The sequence below is a fragment of the Lonchura striata genome, chromosome 3, assembly GCF_050655825.1.
Source record: "Lonchura striata isolate lonStrDom1 chromosome 3, ASM5065582v1, whole genome shotgun sequence".
Lineage (NCBI taxonomy): Eukaryota > Metazoa > Chordata > Aves > Passeriformes > Estrildidae > Lonchura > Lonchura striata.
In genome coordinates this window covers 75,172,999-75,187,270 of record NC_140705.1, presented here as the reverse complement: position 1 = coordinate 75,187,270, position 14,272 = coordinate 75,172,999, and the positions used below count along the sequence as shown (strand labels likewise).

Sequence of the window (14,272 nt, the reverse complement as noted above, 5' to 3'; positions counted from 1 at the left end):
CATCAGAAACTAAAAAAGGAACTTAAGGAAGAAGTCTACCATATTTCATCAGAACCAACAAGAGTCTCTGCTATTAGGAGCCGGCATTCCCAAGCCAAGGAGAGAGGATACACTCCATGAGGTAACCTCTGGTTTTTTTCTTCAGGAGCATGGAGAAGACATGAGGAAGTAGGATGGAATATTTTAAACAATGTATCTCATTTCAGAACCACTGATTGGGAAGTCATTATAGTGGACCTGTCAAACAGCTCACAAGACCTGCAGGCGTACAATATGGAACTGGACAGTGAGTATTTTGTTAATGGGAACACAGCATACACACCTTCAAAGACTGAAATAGTTCCCATGACTACTAAAGGAAAAATATCCAGTCTTATGCTGTTGGCACACTGTTTACACCCTCCATTTCACCTAGAAAAGGGGCAAATTCTGGCATAAGCCATTCCCATCCCAGTAGAAATAACAGTAGAAGGAAAATCACCAGAAGTCTACTGGGCAGAGGTAGTAGGAGAGGATAGACTCTCTATGGCATGCAACCTAGCACATGGGTCAGGGCATCTTCAGGTGGAAGGGGCTCTGGACACAGGTGCAGACATCATGGTAATACCTAAAACCATGTGGCCACCACACTGGGAATTGCAACCTGTGGCAGGCAAACTTCAGGGCATAGGAGGAACCACATTGGCAAAAATTTCAAAAAATGTTGTGCAAATTGAGGGACCTGATGGGAAATTGGCAAACGTTTGCCCATTTGTGGCAGACTGTAAGGCTCCTCTGTGGGGGAGAGACACCATGTCCCAGTGGGGAGTCCAGTTAATCATTCCTAAGACACCGCAGGATTTTTGGAAGTAGCCACTGTGGGGCCCCCTGCCCACAAGCTAAAGTGGTTGGATAACACCCCAAAGTGGGTAGCACAGTGGCCTTTGAGTAGTGAGAAACTAGAGGCACTTTAGAAACTTGTGAAGGAGCAGTTAGCTCAAGGACACCTGCAAGAGACAGACAGCCCTTGGAACTTTCCAGTCTTTGTAATAAAGAAGCCTGGGAAGGACAAGTGGAGAGTGCTCCATGATCTCAGAGAAATGAACAAAATTGTAGAGGACATGGGACTTCTCCAACCTGGGATGCCTAGTCCAGCTATGCTCCCCCAGAATTGGAAATTAGCTGTATTAGATATAAAGGACTGTTTCTTCCAAATTCCATTGCACTCTGAAGATGCCCTGAGGTTTGCATTCTCGGTTCCTACCATCAATTGGGAAGCCCCGATCAATTGGGAAGCCCCGATGAAACGCTATCACTGAAAAGTTTTGCCCCGAGGTCTAAAATCCCGTCCTTTCATATACCAACAGCATGTAGCAGCACTACTGTCTCTGGTACTTGCAGAGAGAAAGGATGCCATCATCCTTCACTGCATTGATGATGTGCTTGTGTGTACTCCCAATGACTCTATACTCCAATACACACTTGACCTAGTGGTTGAAGTTTTAACCTCTCTGTTGGATTTCAATTGCAGAAAAACAAAGTTCAAAGAATGCCACCTTGGAGATACCTGGCCCTGGAAATCTCTTCAAGGACTATTGTCCCTCAGAAATTGGAGATCAATTGCAACCCCAGAACACTAGCAGACCTCCACTCGCTGTGTGGGTCTTTAAATTGGGTAAGGCCCTGGCTAGGCCTCACAAATGACGACCTAGAACCTCTCTTCAATTTATTGAAGGGGGAGAGGGAACTAGCCTCCCTCAGGGAACTGACCCCAGAGGCAAAGACAGCAATCAAAAAGGTACAGAAGGCCTTGTCAGAAAGGCAGGCACATCGGTGTGACCCAAATGTGCCTTTCCAGTTCATTGTTCTAGGAAAGCTGCCACACCTGCATGGGTTGATTTTCCAATGGATCGAGGAGCAGAAGGATCCCCTCTTAATCATAGAATGGGTTTTCCTGTCGCTCCAAAGATCCAAAACTATCACTAGACCACAATAGCTGATAGCAAAGCTGATTCAGAAGGCCAGGGTGAGGTTGTGCGAATTAGCAGGGTGTGACTTTGCATGTATCCACCTTCCAGTCAGGCTTTCTGAGAAGGAAGGAACTCTCCTGAGAGATTGACCAAAGGGATGTTTGAGCATTTGCTCCAGAGCAGTGCCAGTCTCCAGCTATTTCTGGACAGCTACAGGGGACAAATATCAGTCCATGCCCCATCTCACAAGTTGTTCAATGAAGAATTCCACCTTATTCCTCAAGAGAAAAGGAGCCAGAGGGCACTCAAGGCTCTCACAGTGTTCATGGATGCCTCTGGGGCTTCCCACAAGTCGGTGACGACTTGGAGAAATCCACAGACTCAGCACTGGGAAGCTGATGTTGAGCTTGTGGAGGGATCCTCCCAAGTGGCTGAACTGGCTGCAGTGGTGAGAGCTTTTGAGAAGTTTTCTGAGCCAATCAACTTGGTGACAGACTCTGCCTATGTGGCAGGAGTAGTGTCCAGGGCGGAGCAGGCTGTGCTCAAAGAAATAGAAAATGAACATCTCTTCAGGTTGCTCTCAAGGCTGATTTATTTAATCTCTCACCGAGAGCATCCATTCTCTGTGATGCATGTGAGGTCACACACTGATTTTCCAGGTGAGATTGCAGAAGGGAATCTCAAAGCAGACTCACTTGCTGCTCCAGTCAAAAAAATACGTCTCCCTGATGTCTTCCAACAGGCAAAGCTGAGTCACCAGCACTACCATCAGAATGTGCCAGGTTTGATTCGACAGGTCCAGGCTCGAGCCATTGTGACCAACTGTCCTAATTTCCAGCTCCAGGCCGTGCCATCGTTGGGCATGGGGGTAAACCCCAGAGGCCTTAGCAGCTGTGAGGTATGGCAGACAGACATCACACACATTCAAAGTTTTGGTCGCCTTGAATGTGTTAATGTAAGCATAGACACATTCTCAGGTGCTATATAGACCCCTGACATTTCCTGTTCGTCCTCTTTTGCCCCACTCTCCCCTGGGACATCACAGAATAAAGAGAGCTGCACCAACGTATATCAGAGTTAAGAGACTCTTTTGGAAATCTTCACCATCTCCTGATATTCCTCCCCTCACAGCCTTGGTTCTCTGGGCTAGCCTTATTATTCAAGGGGCTGTGTGAGGTGGGGAATTTCAGATGATATCGTGTGTGGGAGCACAGCAGGGGAAGTCTTCGAAAAAGGAGAGAAGATTCTTCAGATTCTGCTGAAAGCTGGTTTTGCCATTAAGCGAAACAAGGTTAAGGGACCAGCTCAAGAAATTCAGTTTCTAGGAGTCAAGTGGCAAGATGAATGCTGTCAGATCCCAACAGAAGTAATCGACAAGATCACCGCTATGTCTCTACCTACCAACAAGAAGGAGACACAAGTTTCCTAGGTGCCATAGGCTTTTAGAGAATGCAAATCCCTGACTACAGTCAGATTGTGAGCCCTCTTTACCTGGTCACCTGCAAGAAGAGCGATTTCCACTGGGGCCCTGAACAGCAACAAGCTTTCACCCAAATCAAGCAGGAAATTGCTCATGCAGTAGCTCTTGGCCCAGTCAGGCCAGGACCAGAGGTGAACAACATGCTCTACTCTGCAGCCAGAAACCATGGTCTGTCCTGAAGCCTTTGGCAGAAGGTGCCTGGGGAGACTTGGGGTCAACCACTGGGGTTCTGGAGCTGGAGTTACAGAGGGTCTGAAGCAAACTACACTCCCACAGAGAACGAAATCTTGGCCACCTATGAAGGAGTTCAAGCTGCCTCAGAAGTAATTTGCACCGCAACACAGCTGCTTCTAGCACCCTGGCTACCAGTGCTGGGGTGGATGTTTAAAGGAAAGGTTTCTTCCACACATCATGCCACAGACACCACATGGAGTAAATGGATTGCACTCATCACTCAGCGCGCCCGTATTGGAAATCTGAATTGCCCTGGGATTTTGGAAATTATAACAAACTGGCCTGAAGGGGAGACTTTTGGATTGCCTTCTGAAGAGGAGGAGCAAGTGGCATGCTGAGGAGTCCCCACTATATAATGAGCTACTGGAAACGGAAAGACAATATGCTCTTTTCACTCATGATTCCTGCTGAACTGTAGGCACTAGCTGGGAATGAAAAGTATGGAGCCCCACACAAGGATTTGCACAAGCTACCGAGGGACAAGGTGGATCAAGTCAGGTTGCAGAACTTAAAGCTGTCCAGCTGACTTTGAATATTCCTGAATGAGAAAAGTGGCCAAAGCTATATCTCTACACCGACTCATGGATGGTAGATAATGCTTAGTGGGGATGGCTGAGTCACTGGCAAAAGACCAACTGGCAGTGCAAAGGGAAATCAATTTGGGCTGCTGAGATCTGGCAGGACATTGCCACCCGAGTAGAGAAGCTGATTGTGAAGATTCAACACGTGGATGCACACGTACCCAAGAGTCAGCTACTGAACAGCATCACAACAACGAATAGGTAGACCAAGCTGCCAAGGTGAAAATATCACAGGTAGCTCTAGATTGGCAGCATAAAGGAGAATTATTCCTAGCTCATTGGGTCCATGATGCCTCTGGTCATCAGGGGAGAGATGCAACATACCAATGGGCCCGTGACCAAGGGGTGGACCTTACTATGGACAACATCTCACAGGTCATGCACGACTGCGAGACCTGCACTGCCATCAAACAGGCCAAACGGATGAAGCCTCTGTGGTACGGTGGGTGATGGTTGAAAAACAGGTATGGGGAAGCTTGGCAAATTGACTACATCACGCTTCCCCAGACCCGACAAGGCAAGCACTATGTACTGACCATGGTGGAAGCAACCACAGGATGGTTGGAAACCTACCCTGTGCCTCATGCCAATGCCCGGAACACCATCTTAGGCCTAGAAAAACAGGTCTTGTGGAGACACGGCACCCCTGAAAGAATTGAGTTGGACAATGGAACCCATATTAAGAATGGCCTTATCAACACCTGGGCCAGAGAACATGGGATTGAGTAGATATATCATATCCCCTATCATGCACCAGCTTCCAGAAAAGTGAACGATGCAAAAAAGGACTGCTTAAGACCACCTTGGTGGGAGAACCTTCAGGAATTGGGAATTGAATTTGGCAAAAGCCACCTGCATGGTCAACACCCGAGGGTCCATCAATCAAGCTGGTCCTGCCCAATCTGAACCCTTGCAGTCAGTGAATGGAGATAAAACCCCTGTGGTACATACGAAAGGTGTTTTAGGAAAGACAGTTTGGATTAATCTCACCCCAGGCAAAGACAAACCCATCCGTGGGATTGTTTTTGATCAAAGACCCAGTTACACTTGGTGGGTAATGCAGAAGGATGGGGAAACCCGTTGTGTACCACAAGGAAACCTAGTCTTAAGTGAGAACTATGTGTACGGTTTCATCATGATGCAGATGGAAATAGAAAAAGAGGTCCATAATGTCTGAGATTGAAAGGCAAGATGTTTTCTAGAACCATCTGTGTAGCAATTACCCTCTGGGCAGTTTTCCTTATCTCCTCTTAATGAGCCCTTCAATGTCTTGCCACATGACTCAGAGATAACACTCTCCAGAGGCCAGTTCTGTTTAACAGGTGATCAAGAACACACCAGAATGACATCAGCCCATTGTGAGATGCTCTGCCCGGGGGGAGGAGCTAAGCATTCCCACCTAGATATATTCTGGGATTTCTAGACAGAGAAGCAGTCTTCCCACAGGTTTCCAAGAGGACACAGCTGGGGTTTTCCACTGGACTGACTACACCTTTTCTACAGGACCACTGCACAAACAGAAGCCACATCTGTCACTCCAAGAGGACGCAGCCACTCCAATTTGGACTGCTACCAACACGCTGGCCAAAGGGGTGTCAGGTTGTATTCTGAATTTTTTGGTGGTCTTCATTTTGTATCATTGCATGTACTTTGTCTCTTTTCCATTTTCCCAATAAATTGTATTTCTGACTTGAAGTTTCTCACTGGTTTTGCTTTCAAACCAGAATAAGATGTTAAACAATGATTGAGTTCATCAAAGAAATGTAGAAATGAGTAAATTCCTGTAGCTACCAAAAAAACAGACCTCTGTAGTGCAGACTGATGAGTGGCCCAAAGATTGCCTGTGCCCCTGTGCCCTCCTGGGCACCAGCTGCAGGCAGCAGTCGGCCACACTCACAGGACTGTGCTCAGCTCAGTCTCTAGTGCACTGAACATTTTCTCTCCCAAACCCAACACATTAAATCTAACTTTGATGAGAATGATAAATTATATAATAAAGAAAAATTATAAAATCCCAGCAGTGAGTACTGGAAAGAGATGTCTGCTTTGAGGATTTTGATCATGGCATTTAATATCCAGTCTGCAATTCATGCCATTCTCTTTTATTATATTCTGTTTATAAACTCTGTGTTGTAATCACAGATTTTCTAGCATGATATTCAGTAATTATCTAAGCCCTTTATCCCGGAATGCAATTGCATTTGGCTGCTTATCTTATTCAACTTCTATTGATTTCAAAGGTTCATATTATGTAAGGTCTTTGAGTGGAGCTGCATATATCTTAGCAGGTTCAGAAAGAGGTAAATTATTGTTCATAGGGTCCAGAAAAAAAAAAAAAAGAGCAACAAACCAAGCACCTCTTAAAGGACAATCTGTGGCTTTCTCCTTCTACACAGCAGTTCACACTGCGACAGAGCCTGTGTGGTGAGAGTTAGAAGTAGAATGGAGAAGTCCAGGAATATATCTGAAGATTTCATACAAAAGGCAATGGCAGCTGCCAACTCAATGCGTCGTGATGAACTGCTTTTCTCTTACAAGGGAACTCTCTACCCTACCACTATTTGCAGTCCTGAAACATTCAAAGCTTTGGAGTCCTTTGAAGTCAGAAGTGATGATGTAATTTTGGCAGGATACCCAAAATCCGGTGAATACATTTTAATTTTTTGCATTAACAAGGTTCTGTAATAGTTAGTAACTAGGGTTGTACAGAATATAAGCAATATATTTGGATGGTTCACAATATTATATATTATGCTAAATAATAGTCTTTAGAATGTTCAGCAAATCTTGTAAAACTTATTTAATTCTCAAAAAGCACAAGAAATTAGTTATGAATATTTGATATGGGAAACTTTCCAAAAGACTGAGAAAAACAATCTGATTTTCTTTTCTATAGCAACCAATGGTTTTTGTTATTTTTATTTGGATAGTTGTGATATTATATGCACAAATAGGTGGGAATCTAAATACAATTTTTTACACCAGAGGCAACTAGATCTCTTGATATTACACAATCTCCTCCACATGTATGTTTGTAAAGTTAAGAGCTTTATGTTTTCACAATGGAGTTTTTGGTACCTTCAAATGGTGAATATTCCATAGTCTTTATTTAATTTCCCATAGATGTCAGGAAATAGTTACCAACAATATTTTTGTTCTTGAAGTGATTGCAGTGTTCTTTAATCATTGAGAAATCAAGAGGACATATTTGCTAGGCTTGCAAGTTTACCCCACATATTTACTCCTTCTTTCTCAAAGCACTGGTCCACGTGCAAGCCAAAGTTTGGATGAGATGGGCCTCATATACACTTTAATCTACCTGTTTCTCTCTTCCAGCAATTGGCTAACACTGCCTTACAGCAGATAGTCACAGCTGACAAGATTGTGAAGTTTTTGCTTTTTTATTTATTTTCTTTTTGAAGAAATGTTATGCAGTTGAATGCAGTTGCTAAGATTGCATTGAAAAAGATGAAGGTACCCAGTGTCCAGATGTCAGGAAATGGTAAATTAGAGATGGGAGGTTTATGCAGGCTCTTTGTTGTCTTTTGAATAAAAAGATAACAAATGTTTCTAGGAAATGTCACTTTAGAGAGTTTTTTCCTATTGTTAAAGAAAATGAGTGCACAATTTTCAGATCTAGTTCTGCTGCTGTGTTGAAGTAGTGTGATCCATCTTTCTCCCTAAAGTAATCCAGCACACCAGAAAACACTTAATGTTTAAGGTTTTAAAGTACAGGTTTACCACCCCAGTCTTCCCTTTATATGTCACAATAAAATTTATTACTTTAATGCAGGTTTTCCTAGTTGGATCTCAATGGTTCTTCTCTTTTATTAGTTAGTTCACAATATACAAGGTAATTTATGGTGTCCTGAACTGCTCAAGCTGGAGAAATATGTCCTTCTGAGGAGCAAAGGTAGGAGCCTGGGAGGTGATTGACCAGACAGTCAGATGTGATTGCATCATATGAAAGGAGGCCAAGTAACTCACCTGGTAGTATTACCACCACTTGATTTCCCTGTTAAATTCATTTCTGCTGATTCTGAAAGTTTTACAGCAGTTCTGTATTTTGCTTCTTTTAGGCACAAACTGGCTAAGTCAAATCTTAACTGACCTGATAGCCATATCTCAAAAGAAAACACCAGGAAGTGAAAGTAGTTTGAATGCTGAAGAACAAAAAGAAATAGCCTACCTTGAAGTTGGAGATGCCAAGAAATATGAGGTGGGAACAGAATATGTATGGAAATGATCAAAATTATGTGCTTCAAATACTGAATATATGATGTATTAGTTGTCCCATTGTTTGATAAGAATGTTACTTCTATTGTCCCATTGTTTGATAAGAATGTTACTTCTATTTATGTGACATCTTTTCAGGAATAACTTTATCTGGACTGTCAAATACTGAGGGGTAAATTAACACATCTGTGGAACAGAAAGGGGAACATACCCATGAGATACATAAGTATTTCCAAAATTCAACATAGCATCTTTTGTATTTAAGAACAGCTTCATGAAGTGTCAAATCATGAAGTATTAGCTTTTGTCTCTTTTACTTGCTTTTCCTCCTTATCCCCTCTCTCAGTCCTTCACAGGCTTCAGCTTTCAGAGATAGCTAATCTGTATCCTACCACTAGATTTTATCCCTTGTCTAACAGAAATGAAGAGAATTATCACTGAAGAGAACTAACAATGGATAGTCTTTTTCCAAGTGCTCATGGGCTTTGGAAATTAGAACTATTCAGAACAGCCCACTAATCTCCCAGAGCAACACTCACAAAAAAATCCCAAAAACCATTTCTATCAGCCAATAACTGTTGATAAGTTCATCAGAGCAACATTTTAGCATAGGTTAATGAAAAGAATACTTGTACTAAGTGAACTCGCCATTTTCCTCCTTCCAAATCTTCAAGCGAATGACTAGATTACCTTCTCCAAGATTTCTGGCTTCTCATCTCCGTCCTGAAAACCTTCCCAAGTCTATCTTCAAAAACAATGCCAAGGTGAGTGCTCATTTTAATGTATTAAAGCAAACACTTCAACAGATTTTTGTTTAAAGCAAATTTAGTACTTTATTGCCAATTTTCAGAATCACACTTATACTTAAGTGTTTAGCCTGGCCATTTCTACATGAGTCCTTAAGCGCTGTCATTCATCTCACCTAACCACAGTTTGGCCTTTATTGGCACCTTTGTGACAGTTTCCACAAGACACTTGCAGGGTTTGAACAAATCCTCCAGAGGCAGAATGTATTTTGATGTAATTTCCTGTGGGAAGAATTTTATGGCATTGTTGCAAGTGAGGGCTTCAATGTGTCAAATTTCCAGGACAATTTATATTTTTGTGAATTTCCCCTGCTACTTAAAAGATGAACTATGCTTGTATTGATCAAAACATACTTAGATTCTGCATAAATAATTTGGTCAATCTGTAAAAGATAGTAATTATAGGCAATCATCTTCTCATGGTACCAAAGCAAAGTTAAATATTGCACCTTCAGAATTGGGAATGAAATTGCTACTTCTGCAAGGAGCACACAAGGTATTAGAAATCCCCAACTGCAGTTATAAAGAATATTATTGTTTCTTTTTTAATGTTGTAGTCTGCTATGTCTTTCTCTATAAATAATTCAATTATTTTTCTAGATATTGTTACTGATTCGTAATCCAAAAGATGTTGCTACATCATTCTACCATTTCTCCAATGGCATAGTTTTTCTTCCCTCCTATGAGACCTGGAATGATTTCTTCACGGATTTCATGACAAAGAAAAGTACAGTATATTTTTTCTGTCTGTGTCAATTGTCCAATGATTTGTCTTTGTCTAAAAACCCTTGTACTTTGTTATATCAGTTTCACTAGGATCTCTTGCTTTACAAAAGCAGAGATTAAAGACAGAGAATTAGAAATCTGAACTGAAGTCTACCAGGCTTGTCTTACTGCTTGAGGATAAATATTTGTCAAAATGCACTTCCACAGGCTTTAATTTGTACAAACTGGTATTTTTCCTGGAAGAAGCAGTTCTTCCTTACCTCTACCTCGGGTCCCCTTTACCCCTGCTCTCCTATGTCCATCATCTTGTGTCCAGGGAGCTGTATAATCACCTCCATGCCAAAATGGATGAAAGGAATTATTTGGTCTAGGCCTAGTGCATTAAAAAGTGAACTAATTCTAATGCATTACAAAAGAGAAAAAGTAATAGCACTAGTTTAATTAATTAGCACTAGTTATGAGTTTGGCATAGCACATGGTCAGCAGAAGAGAGGGTTCAAAATGGTTTTAGACTGGATTAAGGCAGTCTTACAAGATCGTCTGCAAGAGGATAGCTATTTTGGTGAACTCAAAGCTTTCTTGAAATACTAACAAGTTTTATTTTTCTGACTTACAAATGGTATCACATGCCTGAGTCTGGAGCAAAACTTGTACTTACCACAGAAGGTGGTAAACTCTGCCATAAATACAATTAACAAAGCCCTTGGTTGACACAACTTAATGAGCAAAACTTGTATAATCTTAATTTGTGCTTCATCTTAGGATCCTTTTGTTTTATTTAGTGGCCTGGGGATGCTACTTTGAATACATTTCTGAATGGAACAAATATGCTGACAAAGAAAATATTATGACAATAACTTATGAAGAGGTAAAAGAGGTAAGACTACCAATAGTTACAAATTCTCTTTACATAAGGGGACACTTTTTTCCTGAACTAATTCACCATTGTATGCATGCAGGGTATCTAATTTGTGTGAGACAGGTTCTTGTTATAAGGGAAGAAAAGGGGAAATTGAAACTTAAAAGCCCTCTTAAAATTTTTCTTGTGAAAATGATTCTGGTTTTTTATTTATCTGTGATATAAGCCCAAGTAATTGTAAATCCAATTCAACTGTAGTGTCTTTGCGGAGGAGCTTTTTTATTTTCAGCAGTGTAGGTTTTACACACCTGTCAATCATATAAAATATTTTGTAATCTACAGGAAGGCAGCTCATATCTCCTCCAAAATAATTATGGACAAGAGAAGCGCTATGGCCCACTCTAGTCCTAGTGAAGTCTATGACTATCCTATGTATGCAGCCAGCAGAGTGATATAGGGATGTGTAAACACCTTGGAAAGCAGTGTCATTTGTTTGAACATCATGCCATATGCTACATTCCTCTTTCCAGAATCCAGCCCTGAGTGTGAAGAACATAGCTACATTCTTTGGAATACCTCTGACTGAGGAAGAGCTCCAGCTAGTGCTAGAGAGGAGCAGCTTCCAGTCTATGAAGAAAAACTCGGACAAGACCCATGGGCCAATTGCTAATGCTCTCTTTCGCAAAGGTAGGAAGCTGCAAGTGGCTCAGAGGTAGAAATGTCCCACTGCCAAGAACTTGGGCCATCCTTTGGTTCTTTTTCCTGCACTCACATTAGCATTGCTAAGCAGGTTATCACTGCTTTGCTTGAGAAGACTATTCAAGAAAAACTGGTGAGGAAGATAGCCAGCAAGGCTCTCACAGCAGAGACACTTTTGGAGGCTCACAGACGGCTGGCAGGAAGGAGGAACTGTCATGCATCAGAATTCCTCTCCACTCTGTGCCTGGAATACCAGTTGCCCAGCCTTTGGAGCAGGCAGCACTGGCCCAAATTCAGCCTGAGTGGCGTGACCACACTTTTTAGGAGTGTAGGAATCTTCTGAGATGGCCAGTGCCAAATGCCTTCTCACTCTTACCCATTAGAAATAAGCCAAACAAGCAAGAATCCAGGTACACAAAAGGGTGGGAACACAATTTGGGAACAACCTTTGCAGTATAGTGTGTGGGACATGGACATGAGAAGGGCAACCTGGTTGTCAGAATCTATTTCTTCATTTTATATTAGAGACATAATTGGAGAATAACTCAAGCTGCCAAAGGAGCAGAAACTCATCTCTATCTCCTGGCACATAATTCTTAATCAATTCCTCATGATCTTCCACTTTGCCAGTCATGACTGACTAGAGGAGAGAGATGGATGGAAACAGGATTTTAGGCTGCATTTTTGAGTACCATCACCTAAAGAGGAGTACGTTCTTTTGCATTATAGCAAAAGGTTATTCACATAGACATGTAATGCCATGGAGTTCACAAAATTATATTGGTGTAGAAAAATGCTTCATCTGGAAAATGCATCAACGCAATTTAGTGTACAATGCAATAAAAATGAGAGCTCTGTAGAATAAAAAATGAAATTCCTTGCTTTTCAAGAGTTTGTTCTTGCTTCTTTGAAGGTGGTGTAAGTGACTGGAAGAATCTTTTCAGTGAAGATCAGAGTGAGAAAATGGACAAAGCATTTGAAGAACATATAGCAGGAACAAAACTTGGAAAAAAGTTAAAGTATGACTTGTACTGCAAAGCCTGAAGAATTATGAAACGTGGTTAGAAGAAGAAATTTGCAAGGCAGACTCAGATCATCTGAAGGGTATACACAGGACAACTAGATCAAATGATACAAGCACCTTAGAATTACTGTGACAGTCATTGCAGCAGTCTTTAGAGTGACTCTCTTGAGGAATGGCCTTCTGTTTCATGGTGAGACCTCAGGCCACACCCATTTGCTGAAGAAGATGACAACTAATGACATTTACAAAAACTCAACAGCCCTGTTCCAGCTGTCACCTTGAAGGAAATGCCCCTTTTCTTTCTAGACAAAATTGTATCCTTCTAGACTACTAATACTTATCTAGTATGCAGATTATTTTTCTCTTCAAAACCATTTCAAATGAAGCAACATCTTCACATAAAATATCACTAGCAAAAATAGAGATATGACAGAAGCTTAATGTCAAATGAGATCTCCCGTGAGTTCAACACAAACTAAATCAAAGCTAGAGGGTGGAGAAAGAAAGGCAATATGGATCATTGTTAAGGCTATTCATCTCTCTGAATGCAGAATATCAAGATGGATTTCAGATTATGGGCTGATGTTAATAGGCAAGATTCCCTGAGAAGCACTGCTTTCTATAGGATCACAGAGCAGCCCAGGTTGGAAGAGACCTTGAAAAATCATCTGGTACAACCTTTCATGGGAAAGGGAGCCTGGATGAGATTCATTCTAGATATAATATATTAAAAACCTCCAGTGATGAGGAGTCTACCACATTTATGGAGGCATTGTTCCAGCAAATGCTCGTTCTTGCTGTAAATAACTTACTTCATGTATCAAGATTAAACCTCTCCTGTTGCAACTTGAACCCATTGCCTCTTTTCTTCTCCATGTGGTGTCTGGTAAATAGGGAGCCTTTATCCTCTTTGGAGCTGCCTTTAAGTACTGGAAACTCTGATGGGGTTGTCCCTGAGCCTTCTCAGCTTTGTGGTCCTCCCTTGGAAACCCTCTTCTTTGTCTGTTACTTGAAAATGTCTCTATTGAGATAGTGGGGTTTCAAGAGTGATGGTGGAAGACATTGCTGTACCCAGCCCTCTTCTAGTGCCACTGGCATTTGCCTCTCTAGACACAATATTGCAGACTTGTCCAAGGACCTATTCTAGAAAAAAAGAGGCAAAATAAGGTTCTGTAATTATGGTTGATTAAAAACAGGAAAAACCTGACCCAATTTATAGAACCACCACCTAACGAGGTAAGATGTAAAAATAAAAGATACAGTTGAACAGTGAGACAGGGGCTTGGAAATTTAACTCTTGTTAGAAACCAAATTTGGATTTAGCTGAAGTCTGCTTGTTTAATCTGTTAACTCATGTGCTCACAAAAAGGCCTGGGGAGACAACAGATATGATTCAAGGCTACTTCAAAAGGAATAAAAGCATTCAAACTGAAGTGAGATAAGAGGCCTCACTGACCTTGAGGCTGAAGCAAATGGAAAAACTGAACCTGGGTTATGTGACTGAATAACTTTGCAGGCTCATAAAAATTTGAAAGACAGTTTAATACATATGCATATGTCTTTTATGCATATGCAACAGATTAGGGGATAAAGTAGACTTGGGAATTTTTGGGGGTGCGCATGTCCTTGGGGAGCATGTGTCCAGCTCGGAAATAAATCATACCGGCTTTACAACTTT

The 14,272-nt window shown here is 41.6% G+C and overlaps 1 protein-coding gene across 1 annotated transcript; it reads left to right on the top strand.

Annotated features, from left to right (window-relative positions):
- The first annotated feature begins 6,120 nt into the window (after window positions 1–6,120).
- On the top strand, window positions 6,121–14,272 carry LOC110477952 (sulfotransferase 6B1-like). Its single transcript, XM_021544215.2, has 7 exons — window positions 6,121–6,888; window positions 8,324–8,463; window positions 9,155–9,244; window positions 9,887–10,013; window positions 10,795–10,889; window positions 11,402–11,558; window positions 12,484–14,272. Exons 1-7 carry the CDS (start codon window positions 6,687–6,689, stop codon window positions 12,612–12,614), a joined length of 942 nt encoding a protein of 313 aa, XP_021399890.1. The 5' UTR covers window positions 6,121–6,686; the 3' UTR covers window positions 12,615–14,272.

Excerpts from the sequence above, each read along its gene's own strand:
- LOC110477952 (XM_021544215.2), top strand. The coding sequence starts at position 6,687 with ATGGAGAAGTCCAGGAATATATCTGAAGATTTCATACAAAAGGCAATG. Across the intron at positions 10,890-11,401 it reads CTTATGAAGAGGTAAAAGAG|AATCCAGCCCTGAGTGTGAA; the intron begins GTAAGACTACCA and ends TCCTCTTTCCAG. Across the intron at positions 11,559-12,483 it reads TAATGCTCTCTTTCGCAAAG|GTGGTGTAAGTGACTGGAAG; the intron begins GTAGGAAGCTGC and ends GCTTCTTTGAAG.